At 40.1% G+C, this 24,561-nt stretch overlaps 1 protein-coding gene across 1 annotated transcript in view; it reads left to right on the top strand.

The window, feature by feature from the left end:
- Positions 1-10,118: 10,118 nt before the first annotated feature.
- The window catches only part of LOC109883322 (ras-related protein Rab-26), a 102,124-nt gene continuing 87,681 nt past the window's right edge, over positions 10,119-24,561 (top strand). The window contains exons 1-2 of the mRNA XM_031814232.1: positions 10,119-11,139; positions 16,145-16,255. Of these exons, the coding sequence (XP_031670092.1) occupies positions 10,945-11,139; positions 16,145-16,255 (306 nt within the window). The 5' untranslated portion in view covers positions 10,119-10,944. The remainder of the gene's footprint in view (positions 11,140-16,144; positions 16,256-24,561) is intronic.

The raw sequence follows: 24,561 nt of genomic DNA, 5'->3' as shown, positions 1-24,561 counted from the left end.
CCACCTAGCCCTGGTCAGACGTAGGGCACTATACAGTGTAGGAATATACCACCTAATATACCACCTAATATACCACCTAGCCCTGGTCAGACGTAGGGCACTATACAGTATAGGAATATACCATCTATTATACCACCTAGCCCTGGTCAGACGTAGGGCACTATACAGTGTAGGAATATACCACCTAATATATCACCTAATATACCACCTAGCCCTGGTCAGACGTAGGGCACTATACAGTGTAGGAATATACCATCTATTATACCACCTAGCCCTGGTCAGACGTAGGGCACTATACAGTGTAGGAATATACCACCTAATATACCACCTAATATTCCACCTAGCCCTGGTCAGACGTAGGGCACTATACAGTGTAGGAATATACCACCTAATATACCACCTAGCCCTGGTCAGACGTAGGGCACTATACAGTGTAGGAATATACCACCTAATATGCCACCTAATATACCACCTAGCCCTGGTCAGACGTAGGGCACTATACAGTGTAGGAATATACCATCTATTATACCACCTAGCCCTGGTCAGACGTAGGGCACTATACAGTGTAGGAATATACCATCTATTATACCACCTAGCCCTGGTCAGACGTAGGACACTATACAGTGTAGGAATATACCACCTAATATACCACCTAATATACCACCTAGCCCTGGTCAGACGTAGGGCACTATACAGTGTAAGAATATACCATCTATTATACCACCTAGCCCTGGTCAGACGTAGGGCACTATACAGTGTAGGAATATACCACCTAATATACCACCTAATATACCACCTAGCCCTGGTCAGACGTAGGGCACTATACAGTGTAGGAATATACCATCTATTATACCACCTAGCCCTGGTCAGACGTAGGGCACTATACAGTGTAGGAATATACCACCTAATATACCACCTAGCCCTGGTCAGACGTAGGACACTATACAGTGTAGGAATATACCACCTAGCCCTGGTCAGACGTAGGGCACTATACAGTGTAGGAATATATCACCTAATATACCACCTAATATACCACCTAGCCCTGGTCAGACGTAGGGTACTATACAGTGTAGGAATATACCATCTATTATACCACCTAGCCCTGGTCAGACGCAGGGCACTATACAGTGTAGGAATATATCACCTAATATATCACCTAATATACCACCTAGCCCTGGTCAGATGTAGGACACTATACAGTGTAGGAATATACCACCTAATATACCACCTAATATACCACCTAGCCCTGGTCAGACGTAGGGCACTATACAGTGTAGGAATATACCATCTATTATACCACCTAGCCCTGGTCAGACGTAGGGCACTATACAGTGTAGGAATATACCACCTAATATACCACCTAGCCCTGGTCAGACGTAGGGCACTATACAGTGTAGGAATATACCATCTATTATACCACCTAATATACCACCTAGCCCTGGTCAGACGTAGGGCACTATACAGTGTAGGAATATACCATCTATTATACCACCTGTTCACTGGAGAAGGGGAAAGAGTTTAAATATCACACCAGTGTGATGTTGTTATTGGCTTGGTATCTGTGGGGTATATCAGTCAAATAGAGTGGCTGAAAATAACATAGTAAAAATGCTGACATATAACACATATAACATATAACACACATAACATATAACATATAACACATATAACATATAACACATATAACATATAACATATAACACATATAACATATAACATGTAACACACATAACATATAACACACATAACATATAACACACATAACATATAACATATATAACATATAACATATAACACATATAACATATAACATATAACACATATAACATATAACACACATAACATATAACACATATAACATATAACACATATAACATATAACATATAACACATATAACATGTTAACACATATAACATATAACACACATAACATATAACACACATAACATATAACACACATAACATATAACACACATAACATATAACACATATAACATATAACATATAACACATATAACATATAACACATATAACACACATAACATATAAACACACATAACATATAACACACATAAACATATAACACATATAAACATATAACATATAACACATATAACATATAACACATATAACATATACACACATAACATATAAACACACATAACATATAACACATATAACATATAACATATAACACATATAACATATAACACATATAACATACAACACATATAACATATAAACACATATAACATATAACACATATAACATATAACACATATAACTATAACACATATAACATGTAACACACATAACATATAACACATATAACATATAAACACATATAAACATATAACATAGAACACATATAACATGTAACACATAAACATATAACACACATAACATATAACACACATAACATATAACACACATAACATATAACACACATAACATATAACACATATAACATATAACATATAACACATTATAACATATAACACATATAACATATAACACATATAACATGTAACACATATAACATATAACACACATAACATATAACATATAACACACATAACATATACACAATACATATAACACATATAACACATATAACAATATACATATAACATATACATATAACACTATAACATATAACATATATAATATAACACATATAACATATAACACATATAACATATAACAACATAACATATAACATATAACACATATAACATATAACACATATAACATATAACACATATAACACACATAACATATAACACATATAACATATAACACTATAACATATAAATATAACACATATACATATAAACACACATAACATATAACACATATAACATATACATATAACATATAACATATAACATATAACACATATAACACATATAACATATAACACACATAACATATAACACATATAACATATAACATATAACATATAACATATAACACACATAACATATAACACATATAACATTAACATATAACACATATTAACATATAACATATAACACATATAACATAACACACATAACTTATACACTATAAACATATAAGCGATATAACATATAACACATATAACATATAACACACATAACATATAACACATATAACATATAACATATAACACATATAACATATAACACATATAACATATAACACATATAACATATAACACACATAACATATAACATATAACACATATAACATATAACATATAACATATAACACACATAACATATAACATATAACACATATAACACATATAACATATAGCATATAACACACATAACATATAACATATAACACATATAACATATAACACATATAACATATAACACACATAACATATAACATATAACACATATAACATATAACACATATAACATATAACACATATAACATATAACACATATAACACATAACACACATAACATATAACATATAACACATATAACACATATAACACATATAACATATAACACATATAACATATAACACATATAACACATATAACATATAACACATATAACACATATAACATATAACACATATAACATATAACACATATAACATATAACACATATAACACATATAACATATACACATATAACAAACATATAACATTAACACATATAACATATAAAACACATATACATAATAACACATATAACATATAACATAACATATAACACATATACACATATAACATATAACACATATACAGCATAACATATAACACATATAACATATAACACATATAACACTAGAACACATATAACACATATAACATATAACAACTATAACATCATAACATATAACACATATAACATATAACACATAACACTATAACACATATAACACATATAACATATAACACATATAACATATAACACATATACCATATAACATATAACACATATAACATATAACACATATAACACATATACATATAACACACTAAACATATAACACATATAACATATAACACATATAACATATAACACATAACCTACATATAACACATATAACATATAACTATAACACATATACATATAACACATATCAACATATAACATATAACATATAACACATAACACATATAACACATATAACATATAACATATAACACATATAACATATAACATATAACACATATAACATATAACATATAACACATAACACATATAACACATATAACATATAACACACATAACACATATAACATATAACACATATAACACATATAACATATAACACATATAACATATAACATATAACACATAACACATATAACACATATAACATATAACATATAACACATATAACATATAACACTATAACACATATAACAATATACACTAACATATAACACAATAACACATCTAACACATATAACATATAACAATATAACATATAACAATAACACATATACACAACAACATATAACATATAACACACAATAACACATATAACATATAACACAGATAACATATATACACATATAACACATATAACATACTAACATAACCATATAACATATAACACATATAACATATAACACATATAACATATAACATATACACATTACATATAACACATATAACATATAACACATATAACAATAGACACATATAACATATAACACATATAACCATATAACATCCATATAACACATATAACATATAACACATATAACACATATAACATATAACACATAACACATATAACATATAACACATATAACATATAACACCATAACATATAACACATATAACATATAACACATATAACATATAACACATATAACTATAACACATATAACATATCAACACATACACATATAACATATACACATACATATAACACATATAACATTAACACATAACCATATAACACATATAACATATACACATATAACATATAACACATATAACATATAACACAATAACATATACACACACATATAACACATATAACATATAACACATATAACATATAACACATATAACATATAACATATAACACATATAACATATAACACATATAACATATAACATATAACACATATAACATATAACACACATAACATATAACACATATAACATATAACATATAACACATATAACATATAACACATATAACATATAACACATATAACATATAACACATATAACATATAACATATAACACATATAACATATAACATATAACACATATAACATATAACACATAACACATATAACATATAACACATATAACACATATAACATATAACACACATAACATATAACATATAACACATATAACATATAACACATATAACATATAACATATAACACATATAACATATAACACATATAACATATAACACACATAACATATAACACATATAACATATAACATATAACACATATAACATATAACACATATAACATATAACACATATAACATATAACACATATAACATATAACATATAACACATATAACATATAACATATAACACATATAACATATAACACATAACACATATAACATATAACACATATAACACATATAACATATAACACACATAACATATAACATATAACACATATAACATATAACACATATAACATATAACATATAACACATATAACATATAACACATATAACATATAACACACATAACATATAACACATATAACATATAACACATATAACATATAACACATATAACACATATAACATATAACACATATAACATATAACACATATAACATATAACATATAACACATATAACATATAACACATATAACATATAACACACATAACATATAACATATAACACATATAACATATAACACATATAACATATAACACATATAACATATAACACATATAACATATAACATATAACACACATAACATATAACACATATAACATATAACACATATAACATATAACACATATAACATATAACACACATAACATATAACACATATAACATATAACATATAACACACATAACATATAACACATATAACATATAACACATATAACATATAACACACATAACATATAACATATAACACATATAACATATAACACACCAGTAAATATAACACATATAACCATTAACACATATAATATAACACCGATAACATATAACATATAACCACATATAACATATAACACATTATAACATATAAATAACACATATACATATAACACATATGAACATATAACAACACATAACATATAACCCATATAACATGAATAACACCACATAGCATGTAACACACATAACATATAACATATACCACAACCCGTGGCTCTACCAGTCAAAATGAATTACTAACCTGCTAGTGTACATGGATCAACTAGATCCATTCCACTCAACCTAGCTTTATTGATTGTGTTTTGATCCAGTCTTGAGCTCTGCCTGGGCTCCTGACTGTCATTATTCAAGTATGGTGCTACTTTAAAGTCCCATACTGAAAACAGTTGAATGTTTTATGAGTCAAGAAATAGCATGGAAAACAATCCTATGGAGAGTTTGTTAAAACTGCTTTGCCATGGCTTTGAAGCTTGTCTTTCTATTCTTATTATTAATCTAATTTTGGTCTCTCTTTCGCTCCTCTCCATCTCTCGCTCTCTCTTTCTCCTCTCCATCTCTCTCTCCTCTCATCTCTCTCTCTCTCACTCCTCTTCATCTCTCTCTCTCCCACTCCTCTCCATCTCTCTCTCCTCTCCGTCTCTCTCTCCTCTCCATCCCTCTCTTTCCTCTCCATCTCTCTCTCTCTATCTAAATCCATCTGTTAGCCTATCTTACCCAACATTAAAGCCTGTAACATAACCACCACTCTGTATGTAATCTGGCCTGTGTTACGTGTTTTTTCCGTGCTGTTTGTTGGTGTACTCTCCCTTTCTCCACCATTTAGCTTTCGCCCCCTTTCACCAAACACACGTTACTACCTGGAAACACCATTTGAGCTGAGTCTCAAACAACAATAACACATACCCATGCTAAAAGACTAAGGCCAACAGTAATAGCGTTTTTAATTGGAACCCCAAGTCACCCTTCCCCCCTTCTCTGTCCCTGGTAATCTTTGTTCTCTCTGTCCACTTCAAGACACCCAAGGAATAGAATGAGCTCGAGAAGGAGGGAGAGAGTGAGTGCCCGGCAGTCCAGTGGTGGTCACCCTGCAGGGTACTGACTGAGAGTCGTAGGAGAGGGGCGTGCACTGGCAGGTTGCCCCTCGGCCCTCGCACCACTTGGTACTGTAGGGGCAGCTGAGGGAGTGAGTGAAGTGAGTGAAGATTAAAATGCTACCCCTCCCCCCTCACACCCCCCAACACTTGACAGGTCTTTGGGTGGGGTGGGTGAGCGGCTGGCCCGGGCGGCTGCAGCCCCTCTTAACCCACACTCAGGGCACCTGACCCTGGGTAAACTTACACATGCCTGAGGCTCTCTGGACGTAGATGGACGTGCTGTGTGTTGTGACACCGAGTGTGTTCTGACCTCACAGCAACAGGTATGGCACACTGCCCCTATGTCCCTCATCACTTCCAAATCAACGTTTGCTGGCATTCGTTACTGTCCAAAACACCTGGGTTCAATTACAATTTGAAATCTTTCAAACACTCTTAGCGTTTGCTTTAGCCTGCCTGGAGTGCCATGTGGGCGGTTTCTGCACCAGTCAAGCTCAATCAAGAACAGATAATGCATTTTAAATGATATAAAATATTGTTTGGACCCAGGTCTGATGTTTCAGGGTGTTGGTGGTGATATTGTCATGGGCAACACTTCACGCCCAAGGTGTGGCTAGTTTGATGTTAAACTGTGGGAGTAATGATAGTATTATCTGTGGTGTGTTTGAGCACAAACAACATAATGTTGTGTCCCAGTTATCACATTGACATCAAAATTAAATAAAAACATGACACTCAAGCTGGTCTCGTATAACTCTAAGGAGTTGTGCACACGCATGCTGAAACACATGCACACACATGGCAATTAAAGGCCCTGTATTCAGGAGTATACTCACAGGTCATATTGAACACGCCTTGACAAGGCTGGTCATTTCTCTAGGAGCATGGATCAATTCCAGGCCGCCCTTTTTCTCTCATCACTCCTTCCCTCCTGCTTTCCTCCTTGCCTCTAAAATGTCCAGCTGTTCCAAGTGGGGACAGCTGCGTTTGGAGTGGAACCAATCAGCTGTCAGAGGAGAGAGAGGGGTGACGGAGAGGTGGGGGATGAGGGTTTAGGGGGTGAGTGGGGCAAGAGGGGGATGTGGTCCCAGGGAGAGGCCTCTGGCTCTGTCCCCTCTCTGAGGTAGTGGTGGTGGGGGGAGGGAGGGAGAGGGTGGTGTGTTGGAGCAAGGGAGGGTGGAGGTCTAAAAATGCTGACAGACAGCAGTTTTGAGGCCAAGGAGAGGTGGGCCTGGGCTGCCAGCTGTCCTTGTCTGTGTGTCTGTCTGTGTGTCTGTCTGTGTGTCTGTCTGTCTGCCTGTCTGTCTGTCTGTCTGTCTGTCTGTCTGTCTGTCTGTCTGTCTGTCTGTCTGCCTGTCTGTCTGCTTTCCTGTCTGTCTGTCTGTCTGTCTGTCTGTCTGTCTGTCTGTCTGTCTGTCTGTCTGTCTGTCTGCCTGTCTGTCTGCTTTCCTGTCTGTCTGTCTGTCTGTCTGTCTGTCTGTCTGTCTGTCTGTCTGTCTGTCTGTCTGTCTGTCTGTCTGTCTGTCTGTCTGCCTGTCTGTCTGTCTGTCTGTCTGTCTGTCTGCCTGTCTGTCTGTCTGCCTGTCTGTCTGCTTTCCTGTCTGTCTGTCTGTCTGCCTGCCTGTCTGTCTGCTTTCCTGTCTGTCTGTCTGTCTGTCTGTCTGTGTGTGTGCGTGTGCGCGCGTGCGTGCGTGCGTGTGTGTGTGTGTGTGTGGAGACAGACAGATCACCTTTTTGAACTGAGCTAAGTAATTCAAAGAAAACATAGAAAAACAAAGTAACGGAGGTAAAACAAAGCCCTCAATCACCTGCATGGATTGTAAACATTGTGTTTACTCGATAGCTACCTACACAAATAGCTAGCTAGAACAAAGTGTTAATAAGATTTAAAAGCAATACAAATAAAAGTTGTCCAGTAAGCATCTCCAGTAGATGGGCCTGTTCATTTGTCTGTGATATGCCATTAGCTTTCCCATTGTTTTAACAGTGTGATGCCTGGAGCAACATCAACAAAAATACTAAACATATTAATGTGAAATTAAAATAAAGTGAACATGAACATGCTAATTGAACGCTCTTTCTTTTGCCTTTCCAATTCCAAATGTAATGTCTGGCCTGTAGCTCCCTCTGGTGGCGCTTTACTAAAATCACATTCAAATCACTGTAAAACTTCAATAGACTGATTCTAATGACCAATCAACAATACAATCATAGTTTATCAGGTGCAGTCTTCATTGTTCCAACTGTATTAAGTTATCATGCAGATATAACGTGGTTAACAGATCCATGGCTCTGCGTGGTAATCTAGGATACAGTCTGAACACAGTTGATGTTGAAATAGCATGGCTGGTGTGCAGGTAAACGTTGAGCACTAATTAAATTCTCCTGTTCGGGATGAATTTAGGTCTGTGGATTACGTTATCTTGGTTTTTGAGTAAAGAAAATACTTGCGAAATGTGTGTCTGCTTATTCAAAAAGTTGTGTTGGTTATTAACATAGGAAACACAGCAAATGGGTACCACTTTGACTTGTGAATTTACATATGCATTCATGTTGAATAGCCATAGACTAATGAACTTTGAATCACTTCGAGATTAGATCACCGTGCTGCGCATGTGCAGTGTTAAAGCAAGTTCCTTTCCATTCAAGAAATGTAGGCTACAGCCAGCTGGTAGTTACCACAGCCATGAAGTCATAATTATGGCCCTACCTCGCCTATTTCTAAATGTATCTTCTTAAAATCTGATTTTAAACCTAACCCGAACCTTTAATTAAGACCAAAAATACCAAAATACAATTTTTACGATAGGCCTATAGCCAATTTGACTTTGTGGCTGTGGTAACGCGCCTCGATAGCCCAGAACAACAAGAACAATAATGATTGTTCACTCACTGGCATAAGGGCATGTGTGCATAGTTAACTGATTGATTCTTGATGAACATTTTAAAATTATTACTCTTGTCACCCCAAGTACTGGTAGGTCTACTTTACTGACTCATAACAACAATTGGCCACTTAACGGCGCATACCAGGAAAAACTATGAGTTTGAAAGATAATTAATAATAATTGTTTGTTTTCAGAAACGGATACTGTTTTAGCCTAAACAGCTCAGTATTTGCTCCACTTTCCAGAAAGCCGGTGGATTTATTTGAAAGGGCAGCGGGCGCTTTCCATGGTGCTGAATGGCTGTTAAAATACAGTGTTCCTTTGAAAGTGTTTCAGAATTCCTACAAGCAACCCGCGAAATGTTGTCCAGCAGCGCTCGAAACTTCGCTTATCTTCTCGCTCACCGCACACGCTCAAAAGGTGGGGTTTGTTAGTGCGTTGCTTGAGACGCCGGCTGCCTGTGGCTATTGGAAAAAAAGGCTTCTGAAATCCCAGTCTCACCATTGGCAATGCAAAAGCAGGAGGGGCCGGAACAAGGACAAGAGCGCAGTTCACCTGTGTTTCGGGAGGTAGCCTAGCAGTGTGGTTTCTGCTCTACAGAGAGAAGACGCAATTCGAACCGTTCATTGTGACATGAGAAAAGTGTCGCTAGCCATGATTTCAACGTGCAGGTGAAACCGGAGAAGATGTTTTTTATTTCAGTCCCACTGCACAACTTCTAAAACAAAAACCAATAATTAATCTTGTTTATCGTCCGCGAGCGCTCAAATATTTCGCGCCACTCTCTCAGACGTCACACTTTCTCAAAAACTATAAACTGTTTGGAGTGAAAACAATGTCCCGCAAAAAGGCGGGTAAGGGCAAAAACGCCAACAGCAGCCCGACGACAGGCATCCCCACCGGAAACCAGAAGGGGGAAACTGGGAAGAGCACCGCAGGGACGGGGAGCGTGGTGCAGGCGAACGGTATGGTTCATCCGAGCAGACCCTCACTCAGCAACAGCAGCGAGTTTTATGACATCGCATTCAAGGTAAATGCACCTGAGCATTATGCTATGATAGCCATTATTTGTAAACAATAACATTAGGTCACTTTATTATTTTATCTCAGTAAATTGCTAGTTTGTTAGGCTATTATTATTCAACAACATATATATATATATATATATATATATGTATGTATGTATGTATGTATGTGTTGTTGGGCTACACATGGCAGGTTGATGGGCTACACATGGCAGGTTGATGGGCTACACATGACAGGTTGATGGGCTACACATGGCAGGTTGATGGGCTACACATGGCAGGTTGATGGGCTACACATGACAGGTTGATGGGCTACACATGGCAGGTTGATGGGCTACACATGGCAGGTTGATGGGCTACACATGACAGGTTGATGGGCTACACATGACAGGTTGATGGGCTACACATGACAGGTTGATGGGCTACACATGACAGGTTGATGGGCTACACATGACAGGTTGATGGGCTACACATGGCAGGTTGATGGGCTACACATGGCAGGTTGATGGGCTACACATGACAGGTTGATGGGCTACACATGGCAGGTTGATGGGCTACACATGGCAGGTTGATGGGCTACACATGGCAGGTTGATGGGCTACACATGGCAGGTTGATGGGCTAAACATGGCAGGTTGTTGGGCTACACATGGCAGGTTGATGGGCTACAGATAATAAATGTAATGTGTGAATGTGCATCAAGCAAGTAGGCCAAGACCTAGGTTATCCTACATGTTTGGAAGGACTAATGGGATGTAAACATTATGTTGTGTATAACTTTAATCACCACAGTGACCTTTTGTGTTCACCTTGTCAAGCCTGGGGTGTTTTACAAGACCACAAAACACTCATCCATCAAACTGAGCTATTGCCTCTGCCACAGCTGTGTCACTAAAGACAATCAATAGCACCTCAGCAACCATTGAAGGTCACATATGGGACCAAGAGCCAACACATCTCATAATGTATTCTCTATTTGGCAGTTTTCTGTGTACTAGTGAAGCCCTGTCGTCTTAAGGCTAATCAACAGGTTGTGATGGCTGTCAATTCATCCTGCCACTGCTTCAAAGTTCTCTCTTCCTTACCCCATCTCTCTCTCTTTTCTCCTTTCTTATCCTTTTCCTCTCCTCTCTTGCCATTTCCCTCTCTCTCTCTCTTCCCCTTTGTGTCAAGCCTAAATGTGTTGCCAAACTTTCTTCCCTCTGGCTGTCCTTCTGGTGATGTGCCCGTCTGTCTTTGAAGTGACTGATTATTAGGAAGAGCAAACTGATTAAACAAAGGGAAGCAGTGATTATTAGGAAGAGCCAACATGGTTTATTACCAATCCCCATCCTGTTGATGAGTCACTGTTATTTAGGCTGTCTGAATGGTAGTCTATTTCTCTGATATACTCCTGTTGCTCCATTAAGAGTGAGGATATATTGAACCAAAATATAAATGCAACATGTAAAGTGTTGGTCTCATGTTTCATGAGCTGAAATGAAAGATCCCTGTTAGTGAGCATTTCGCCTTTGCCAAGATAATCCGTCCGCCTGACTGTTGTGGCATATCAATAAACTGATTAAACAGCATGTTCATTACACAGGTGCACCTTGTGCTGGGGGCAATATTAGGTTAACTTTGTGAACAGTGTCCCATGGTGGCGGTGGGGTTATGGTATGGGCAGGCATAAACTACAGACTACAAGAACAATTGCATTTTATCCATGGCAATTTAAACACACAGAGATACAGTGATGATCCTGAGGCCCATTGTTGTACCAGTCATCTGCCGCCATCACCTCATGTTTCAGCTTGATAATGGATGGCCCCATGTCAAATGAATCTGAACACAATTCCTGGAAGACTGAAACTGTCCCAGTTCTTCCATGGCCTGCATACTCATCAGACATGTCACCCATTGAGCATGTTTGGGATGCTCTGGATTGATGTGTACGACAGCGTGTTTCAGTTCCTCCCAATATCCAGCAATTTCGCACAGCCATTGAAGAGGAGTGAAACAACATTCCACAATCAACAGCCTGATCAACTCTATGCAAAGGAGATGTGTTGTGCTGCACGAGGCAAATGGTCACACCAGATACTGACTGGTTTTCTGAGCCATGCCCCTACCTTATTTTGAAGGTATCTGTGACCAACAGATGCATATCTGTATTCCCAGTCATGTGGAATCCATAGATAAAATCACATTTATTCATATAGCCCTTCGTACATAAGCTGATATCTCAAAGTGCTGTACAGAAACCCAGCCTAACACCCCAAACAGCAAGCAATGCAGGTGTAGAAGCACGATGGCTAGGAAAAACTCCCTAGAAAGGCCAAAACCTAGGAACAAACCTAGAGAGGAACCAGGCTATGAGGGGTGGCCAGTCCTCTTCTGGCTGTGCCGGGTGGAGATTATGACAGAACATGGCCAAGATGTTCAAATGTTCATAAATGACCAGCATGGTCAAATAATAATAATCACAGTAGTTGTCGAGGGTGCAGCAAGTCAGCACCTCAGGAGTACATTTTTTAAAAGTTTACGTCCGGTAAACAGGTCAGGATTCCATAGCCGCAGGCAGAACAGTTGAAACTGGAGCAGCAGCATGGCCAGGTGGACTGGGGACAGCAAGGAGTCATCATGCCAGGTAGTCCTGAGGCATGGTCCTAGGGCTCAGGTCCTCCGAGAGCGAGAAAGAAAGCGAGAAGGAGAGAATTAGAGAGAGCATACTTAAATTCACACAGGACACCGGATAAGACAGGAGAAGTACTCCAGATATAACAAACTGACCCTAGCCCCCCGACACATAAACTGTTGCAGCATAAATACTGGAGGCTGAGCCAGGGAGGGTCAGGAGACACTGTGACCCCATGCGATTAGGGCCTAATGAATGTATTTCAATTGACTGATTTCCTTATGAACTGTAACTCATTAAAATCATTGAAATTGTTGCGTTTTAATATTTTTGTTCAGTTTTGAGGGAGCATGCTGCAGGAATGTCCAACTGGCCTCGCAACCACACAACCCTTCTTTGTTTTAGTCAGTTAGAAATGTGGCAGCTCTTGAAAAGGATAGGCCTAGAGCAACAACCCAACCCCTGGAGAGAGTTGCAGATTTACAAAATGTCATTCAATTGGGCACCCTTGAGACTATTACCCAGAAATACTCGCACAGTGGAGCTCATTTGTAGCATTTCATACATTACTCCCCTCAGTTGACTCACAAGCATTATGCCAACTGGAGGCTGTTAATTTCATCATTCAAGCCTAAAAACAAGAGCCTTAAAGGATCACTTCACTTCAACTAGTTTTTGAGTGAAATATCAGTTGAAACAAAGGCTAAAACCAGTGTGGGGAAAAAAACTCCTAACACCAATGTTCTTCCGTCGAGTCACTGACTCAAACATCAGAGAGAAGTTGAGTTTGCTGTGTGCTGAGGGGAAACTCTGCTCATAGACACTGAGAGCGAAACCACAGCGTTTTCCAGTCAGTTTACTGGGCCAGGAATGAGATGTAGCCTGCACCCTACAAAAGGGTTTGATTTGCGGTGCGCCACTGGATCCGCTGTGTGCGGGGGCTGGCGGCCTGCGAGAGCCTGGTTTATTACAGCTGATCTGTGCTGAGGCAGCTGCCATATGTCACTCACCGTACACTCTGTAGAGCAGCGCATAGTCTGGGAGATGATTAACAGAGGAAAAACAGGGTACTTCACTTCCTGCTCTATTCACTCTGCCTGGTTCTGTTTAAAATACTGCTGTTTTAAGAGGGAGACAGAGTAAAAGACAGGAGAGGATGAAAGAACAGAGGACGAGATGAGAGGCGAAGAGGGGTAGATAAGGATAAGAGAGGATGTGGGAACAGGAGAAAAGATTAGAGGAATGAAGATTCCACTGAGATTTTATCAACCTGACCTGACCTGGCTAGATCTCTACTGCATCTCTACTGATTACACTAAACACATCAACTCTATAATGTCATTAGGCCCCAGAAAGAGGGGAATGTGTGCAGCAGGACACTCACTCACGCACACGCACAGGCACATAATTCAGTATTGCTATCTGACCAAAATTAAGAGCAGAACCTAATTTCCAGATGCTCAGTCACACTCATCTCTACTTGCCAAACACCAACATGTCGAGACCGCTTTAATCCATTTATCATAAGGTTTAATGGGAATCTGATCATAATGCTGAACAAAACAAATGACCAGATGTGCAATAATGTCTAGGTGACTTCCTTATGGCCACTTGTGTTCCTGATGTTAAGAGACTGACCCAAAGTCACATAAGTGAATGGCGTTATAATGGTTGGCTAGAGGTCTGATATCTCCTGTAGTGAACATAGTGATTCTTAACCTGGAGTATGGCTAGAACAACGCGGCTGGAACAACGCGGCTGGAACAACGCGGCTGGAACAACGCGGCTGGAACAACGCGGCTGGAACAACGCGGCTGGAACAACGCGGCTGGAACAACGCGTCTGGAACAACGCGTCTGGAACAATGCGGCTGGAACAACACGTCTGTAAAAACTCAGCTGGAACAACTCGTCTGGAACAATGCGTCTGTAAAAACTCAGCTGGAACAACTCGGCGGGAACAACGCGTCTGTAAAAACTCGGCTGGAACAACGCATCTGTAAAAACTCGGCTGGAACAACGCATCTGTAAAAACTCGGCTGGAACAACGCATCTGTAAAAACTCGGCTGGAACAATGCGGCTGGGACAACACGGCTGGAAGAACGCGTCTGTAAAAACTCTGCTGGAACAACACTGCTGGAACAACACTGCTGGAACAACGCGGCTGGAACAACGCGGCTGGAACAACGCGGCTGGAACACACCACAATTGGTGGTTGTGCTGAAAGACTATTGAACTGTTTTGTCTCTATGGGGAAGTGTGCTGGAACCTGTGATGTTCAGTTTGTCCTTGTTACATTGAGACAAAGGGAATGTTCACTTACTGTTTACCTTCCTTTGTGGGATGTGTGTTAAAACCCCTTTCATTCAGTTTGTCCCTCTTGCTGTGCTGTAGGTGATGCTGGTGGGAGACTCCGGGGTGGGGAAGACCTGTCTGCTGGTGCGCTTCAAAGACGGAGCCTTCCTGGCAGGAAGCTTCATCTCTACTGTGGGCATCGACTTCAGGGTGAGTGGGGATGGATAATACATGGACACATACGTTTCTATAAAAAGGGTAACATTCAATCAATGTCCTTCATACCTCATATTTGTATATAAAATGGGTCCATTCCTGGCTGAACTTTTTAATAGATTTTTTCCAGAACAGAGCTTTTCCTGTGTCTTTAAGCCCTGCGGCTGGAAGTGTTTCCTCTGTGGATACCAGTCTCTCTCTGGAAGACCTATCGATTCTTAAATTAGTTTGACATGCTTTCATTTAGGAACCGTCCCCTGCTGATTGGCATCTCCTCTCTTGTGCCAAATCCACGGCCCCCCCTGGGCAGAGAGAAATACATCTAGGAATGAGTCTGGGTTCTGGAATTTAATTTCCAATGAGTCTGGGGGGAGGGAGGGTTGTTTGTGTGTGTTTGTCAGTGGAGGCTGCTGTGGGGAGGACGGCTGATAATAATGGCTGGAATGAAGCGATATGTTTGAAGTATTTGATACCATTCCACCTATACTGTTCCAGCCATTACCACGAGCCCGTCCTCCCCAATTAAGGTGCCACCAACCTCCTGTGGTGTGTATCTGTTGGCGTGTATGTGTGCGTGTGCGTGCACATGTGTGTTGTTCCTGGTTGGTTTCTCCTTTATTGTATTTCTGTATTGCTTCTTGAAATAATGCTACTGCACTGCTTTTGTTCATCTCTTTTCAGTACGTTTAACTGCGGACCCTATAGACTCCAGGCTAGTGCAAGCTATAGCCCTTAAAGCCTTTCCTTTAGAGTGCTACATGCTGTAGCATTATCTGACTAGCCACAGCGGCTCTGAACTCCTAACATAAAGGCTTACTGCCTGGTCTGCTCACGTCATATTGATTGGTTATTTAATTGTGTTGCTGCGCTGTGAGACCCTTGTGATTACGTTTTCACCCTCAAGGTTCTCCCTGGCTCTCCTCTGCATGGCCTCTTGGTAAACCGTTCCTCTACTGGATCTCATCCAGCTTGTAAATGCTTTGTGATTCACACCATAAAACCTTCCCATTCAATCCTATTAAATCAAATATGTCATTGCCATTATATTTCAAATCCTTTGTCATTATTACCCTCAAGGTTCTCCCTGGCTCCCCTCTGCATGGCCTCTTGTTACAGTACAACAGTTCCTCTACAGCAGGGATCATCAACTAGATTCATCCAGCGTGTAAAACCTTTATGATTCACACCAAGGAAATTAAATGAATATAACTGATATTCAAGTAATTATATTTCTATGTTTCACTATTTCTCATAAAATGGTCACAGTTGTGGCTTTTGTTGATTCTCATACTGGATGAACCTAGATATAGCAGGCATAGAACATTCATATCTCTACTGGGCCACACCATTTTTGCACCACTAGTGGTATTCTATATGTAATTTCATGCTGTAGAAACCACTCCCTCTGGCCATGTTAGTGCCTTCTCCATATACTATCATAATGCGTTGCAGGACTTGCTAAAAACAATCACAACTTATGTGTCAGCCTCTTGTCTTTAAGTATGGGATGGATGTGTGTCTACAGTCTAAGTATGTGTGTTTATGCAGGAGAGAGAAGGGTATAAAATCTATCCTCATCAGTAAATGATGAGAGAGTCTGCTGTGGCAGAAGGCTGTCCACGGGGGGGGTGGCTGAAAGGGCTGGTCTGCGTCCCAAATGCCACTCTATTCCCTATACAGTACACTGCTTTTGCCCATAGGGCTCTGGTTAAAGGTAGTGCTCCATGTAGGGTAGTGCTCCATGTAGGGTAGTGCTCCATGTAGGGTAGTGCTCCATGTAGGACACAGACCAGGAGATTGCTCTGTGCTTGATTGCTCTGGCCTCTGGAGTGCCTGGATCATGACAGACCCCGTAAATGATTTCTCAGCCTCCCGTCAGCAGGTCATGGACAGCGGCTCTGAATGGGAGGTGTGTGTCTGGTCCCATAGTGTGTGTGTTTGTGGGCGTAAATGACTTTAGACTTCTGCTATTGAAATGTTTTCAGTTGAGCTCCCAGAGACCTGGTGAAATGGACATCTGATGCTTTCTTCATCTCACAGTTCAATGGCGTTCGTAGCAATTTGCATTGTGTATCAGAGCTTTTTCAGGGAGGGATATGTATCATAACACCTCACAGACACATACACACGCAGACAAACATGCATGCACACACACAGACAGACAAACATGCATGCACACACACAGACAGACAAACATACATGCACACACACAGACAGACAAACAAACATGCACACACACAGACACTAATCTGACATTTTGGTAAAACATACTGGTGGAAATACTTTCCTATGTAACAGTAACTTTTAAATAGACCAGGAAGACACAGCTGTACATTGCACTAGTTCAACCACATACTGACCCAAATCTGTAGTGATAGGTTATGTTTCCATGACGACATCACAGTATTGAGCGGTTATATAGAGGCCTACTGAGTGGCTCAGTTGTCTTATCTTACAGAAGACCTCAGCAACAAACTTCAGAGTGAAATAATCTGCTGTTCTAGAACTTTGTAAAGACTTCAGTTGTCATAGCTCCAGGATCTCTGGAAGTTCAACATCTCTGCTGTTTTGAAATGTCTTTGTTGAGTCACATCCTTGTTCCTCCAGGACGGGCAGGTGTAGAGAAATGTACCCAGGGACCCAGTATGTTGATGGGCATGGAGATTGTGGGCATCGTCCTGGGAGTAATGGGATTAATCACCACCATTGTAGTGTGTGCACTCCCCACCTGGATGGAGACAACCTTCACAGTAGCTAACTTTGTCACCACGGAGGAGGTCTGGGACGGCCTGTGGATGAGCTGTGTGAAAAGGAGCACAAGCCACATTCAGTGTGAGGTCTACGACTCCATGCCAAGCTCCGCATGGAGCTCCAACCTGCAGGCCACCAGAGCCATGACCATCATGGCTATTATCCTGGGGTTTCTGGGAGTCATGGTCTCCATGGTCGGGCACAAGACCACCAACTACATTAAGTTGATCATTATAACAGGAATATTCTTCATCCTGGCCGGATTTCTCATCCTCATTCCTGTCTCCTGGAAGGCCAGGACAATCCTCATCGACTCCTCCAATGAGTTGACTGGAGAGAAGAGGGAACTGGGGGGAGCGCTCTACTTCGGCTGGGGGGCTGCAGCCTTTCTCCTGATTGGAGTGGCCATACTTAGCAGAACTCTGTATACAAGTGGAACAGAGGTCGCGGCCATCACCACGGGGGTCATAGGATGGATAATCTCCATGGTGACCTGGGCATGTGCTTTAGGGATGTTAGACCTTCTGCAGTACAGAATGAAACTGATTTTATCCTTCTCCTCCTTCTCCTTTATGCTCGGGCTGATATTATTTTTAGGGCTGATATTCTTCCTCTACAGATGCACTAACTGCAACAAGAGGAATCCGTCTGAAGCCGAAGTGATTAACTTTATTGGACTATTGTTCATCATGGCTGGTTTAACCCAGCTGATCTTTACCTCCTTTGTTGCCTTCGACTTGACACAAAACTTGAACCCTGACAACTTCCTGCAGAGTAATGGCCTTATGTTTTCAGCTGAACCCATTAGGTGGGCTGCTTCAATGCTTCTAATAGGAGGGACTATACTCTGCTGCTGCTTTAAACAAGAAAAGCTCGAGTTGATCATTGACTCTATTGGCCTAAACCGTATCTTACATGTTGGTGAATCTGAGAGCAGCAAATAGTTGTAAGCAATTAGATGATTGGTGATGGATACGCTTCATGGTCTGGACCCACACTGGACCCTGCAGGGTAAGATTGCCCACCAATTGTCAAAACACTTGAAAGGTAAATGTAAGCATGTTGTATAGGGTGACTGAGGTGGGATGTTTTATAGGTGGTGGAACTGACACCAATCAATTGTTTTTCCATTATTATGAATAATAAATGTTGTTATTATTCAACTCCTGTACTGTCTCCTGACTTCATTTGTTCATTGGGTGGAACTATGTTCTTTCTCATAGCTCGGGTTGTTTCTGGACAGGGATAACATGTCTCATCAAGGTGTAGCTGTAGACACTGGGGGTTTTGGTTGATCACGCAGATGTATATTGAACTAGTTGTTCAGCTATGTGGGTATCAACAACTCTCTCTCTCTCTCTCTGTATCACCCTCTCTCCATTCTATATTTCCCTTTTGTCTTTCCTACCTCCCTGACTCTCCCATGTCCCTCCATTATGTAACTGTTGCCTCTCCAGTGTCAGGGCTGGGTTCATGTCCAGGATGGTGCAACTCAATATTAGGAAGGTGTTCCTAATGTTTGGTATACTCTGTGTTCTGCCTCTTTAAGAGCAGAATGTTGATTAATGTCCAACATGCATTTAAATGTTGGTAGATTTTTGTTGTGGTTATGTAAGCTTGTTTCAGCTCCTATTTTCTATTGGTTTAGGACGCTCCCAGGCATACGCTCCCAGGAGGGGTTTGGTTTGGTTACATAAGAGAGGGATACTGATTGATGCAATTAATTGTGTTTCTATTTATTTTATTCATTAATTTCTTATATAATCTGCATACTCCATTTATTAAGAGGAACATACACATCTGTTATTGATGAGAAAGAGAGAGGCAGTGGCTGCAGCTGCCTGGCACATATTCAATAGGAAAGACAACATTTCAATGATTGTCGTTCGTATAATTAATTTTCCTTTATGAAATAGGTTATCAAACTACTCATCTGACAGCGAATGAAAAGATGAAGAGTGAGGGAGTGAGGGGGGTGGGCTCTTCTAGTCCATATTTAGTCTCAACTGTGGTTGCTGGGCAATGTTTTTGCAGCGAGGTTAGAACTGGTTTCTGGTTTCAAGCCCTTGTTATTATGAAGAATGCTAGATGCATAATGTGTCCAGATTTGACCTGATCCTAGACACTTTATGATACGTCTCCAATTTCCACATGGTTTATTAGGCAGCAGATTGCCATTTCCACGTGGTTTATTAGGCAGCAGATTGCCATTTCCACATGGTTTATTAGGCAGCAGATTGCCATTTCCACATGGTTTATTAGGCAGCAGATTGCCATTTCCACGTGGTTTATTAGGCAGCAGATTGCCATTTCCACGTGGTTTATTAGGCAGCAGATTGCCATTTCCAAGTGGTTTATTAGGCAGCAGATTGCCATTTCCACGTGGTTTATTAGGCAGCAGATTGCCATTTCCACGTGGTTTATTAGGCAGCAGATTTGCCATTTCCACATAACATGGTGTGTGTGTGTGTTTTTGCAGTTGTGCAATATTCCGATGAGAGAAATTGGAGGAAGCAAAGTCATTGTGTATGCATCTGAGGCTCACTCACTCACTCACTCAGAGTTCGGTTAGTCTGTCTCACCAAAGCACGTCAATCAATCACTTTATGGACAGACTCGGAGTTGGTCCAGATGTGAACAATATGTATTAGACTGTCAGACGCTCCAGTCAGGCTCATCAACTCTGTTACCAACAGATACAGGCAATCAACGTTTCAACCTATCAATGTGCTGCACACACACACACTCACTGTTCTCCTCACATTGTGATTGTTCTCATCCATCATTGTCTGAGAGTTGAAACATAGTCACGTCACTTTAGTTATTCTCCAGATTGCGCTTTGGATATTTATATATCTCATTGGTGAGAATAATATGTGTGAGGAGGAGTGGAAGAGGGTGTCACTGTTGTTGACTCCCCAAAGATACTGGTGGGGAAATGGAATCATACAGTATCTCATCAACAGCAGTAAATCCCATGGCAACACATTACAGCAGAGAGAAACTATACCGTCTTGCCCAATTTGATCCATTTGGTTTGGTCTAACTGGTATTTGTTCAGTGCAAACCAGGATAGAAATAGCATGTTTTATTTGAAAATACTTTAGAAGCATTTGATTTAGTTTGTCTGGTATAATGGAACCAATAAAACAGTCCTTTCAGGTAAGCTAAATCAAGCGCACCTAAAATATTTCTAAGAAAACAACACATTTAAAATGTTCAACCCAGGTCTGCACTCAGAGCACCGAATACTATCAACATTAGCATTTACCCTTACATGTCTCCAACTTGAGCGAGAGGAGTTGCTAATTCCCTTAACAACCAATATTCCCATGACAACCATAATGGGTCAAGGAGATGTCCCCATTGGAGGCCAACCAACAGCGGAGGAAGGATGAGAGCATGAAAAGACACAAGGCAGAGGTGGAGAGCAGATTGTATAGAGCAATATCCTGTTTCTCTCCTCTTCTCCTTCTCCCCTCTTCTCCTCTTCTCTTTCCAAGCCAAATAGAGCCCATCAGAAGAGGTTATGTTTATTACTGATTTGTTGTTGAGCGTCAGAAAGACTCTCTCTCTCTCCCTCCCTACCTCCCCATTTCTTTGTATAATCTACCTCACCCCTTCTCCTGTGTAGAAGTAATTTCTCTCAATCCTACTGCTCTCACTCAAACGTACAAACGCTAGTCGGATCCTGTTGGGGGAAAAAAGTCAGCTTCTAACTGCATAAATCTGTCTTTCCCTCCCTGAGTGACATCTCCTGGCATTATACAGCTCTGTCCCAAATGACACCCTGTTCCCTATTCAGTGCATTACCTTTCACCGGGGCCCATAGGGACACAGCCTAGATTTATGCCTTTCGGGACGAGACAAATGTTCTGTTTCATCATGTATGAAGTCGGTTGGTTAAAAGGTATCAGTGGAATTGATGGAAGCTCATGTGGATCTGAGATCAAAGCTGGGGTTCTGGGCCCGTATCCAGAGAAAGCGTGCTGATCTAGGAACAGATCCCCTCCTGTTCTTGTAATCATATTCATTATGACCTAAAAGGCTAAACTGGTCCTAGAACAGCGCTCCTATTCTGAGACAACCCTGGTGGTGTTTCTTGTTATGCATCCCTATAGTCGTTTTGATAGTCTTCACAGAGACCAGTGTTGTTAGTGGCGGTCCACAAACGTTCCCAATCACCAAGTCCCCTTGATTAGACTATTGATAGCTCTGTCCTTGTTCTCATTCAGGTCCTGCTGGGTATGTCAGGAGCTTGACCTCTCTTGTCCTTAGACTGTCACCATATGTCTCTTCAACTGTTGTCATGTCCAGTGTCCAAAGTCATTTGTTATTGTCTCTCCTTGGTTGAGTGCATGAATGTCTTTCTATTGACAGCTGTTGTATTTATGTACACCTGTGTGGGAGAGAGTGAGCGAGCGTCTGTCTGCATGTGTGTTCATCACCATCTCTGATTAGAGTGCAAGGCCACTATTGACCTCGGTGGCTGTCATCCCTTCCCCTGATCCCAGCCTTTCTGAGCTTGTGTGTAATAGTTCAGTCTATATCGACATGCGTGGCATTTCTAATGATCTGTGGTCTGTCTGGTGACAGGTCATTCATTTACATGTTAGTCATTTAGCAACTCTCTTTCCGTGGCCTCCAACTGCTCTTAAATGCAAGTAAAACTAAATGCATGCTCTTCAACCGATCCCTGCCCGCCCGTCCAGCATCACTACTCTGGACAGTACTGACTTACAATGTGTGAACAACTACAAATACCTAGGTGTCTGGTTAGAATGTGAACTCTCCTTCCAGACTCACATTAAGCATCTCTAATCCCAAATGAAATCTAAAATTGTCTTCCTATTTCGCAAAAAAGCATCCTTCACTCATGCTGCCAAACATAACCTCGTAAAACTGACTAATCTACCGATCCTTGACTTCGGCGACATCATTTACAAAATAGCCTCCAACACTACTCAGCTAATTGTATGCAGTCTATCACAGTGCCATCCGTTTTGTCACCAAAGCCCACCACTACTACCCACCACTGCGACCTGTATGCTCTCGTTGGCTGGCCCTCGCTTCATATTTGTTGCCAAACCCACTGGTTCCAGGTTATCTATAAGTCTTTTTGGGGGTAAGCCCCGCCTTATCTCAGCTCACTGGTCACCATAGCAGCACCCATCCGCAGCACACACTCCAGCAGGTATATTTCACTGGTCACCCCCAAAGGCAATTCCTCATTTGGCCACCTTTCCTTCCAGTTCTCTGCTGCCAATGACTGGAATGAATTGCAAAAATCACTGAAGCTGGAGACTCATATCTCCCTCACTCATATCTCCCTCACTAACTTTAAGCGTAAGCTCTCAGAGCAGCTTACCAATCATTGCACCTGTACATAGCCATCTGTAAATAGTCCACCCAACTACCTCATCCCCATATTGTTTTTTTGCACCTTTGTACCTCAGTATCTCTACTTGCACATCTATGACTCCAGTGATTAATTGCTAAATTGTAATTATTTTGCTACTATGGCCTATTTATTGCCTTACCTCCCTAAT

The sequence above is a fragment of the Oncorhynchus kisutch genome, unplaced genomic scaffold (genome assembly GCF_002021735.2).
Source record: "Oncorhynchus kisutch isolate 150728-3 unplaced genomic scaffold, Okis_V2 Okis06b-Okis10b_hom, whole genome shotgun sequence".
Taxonomy (NCBI): domain Eukaryota; kingdom Metazoa; phylum Chordata; class Actinopteri; order Salmoniformes; family Salmonidae; genus Oncorhynchus; species Oncorhynchus kisutch.
Note: the sequence above shows the minus strand (reverse complement) of the source record. Positions and strands in the feature narration are given on the sequence as shown.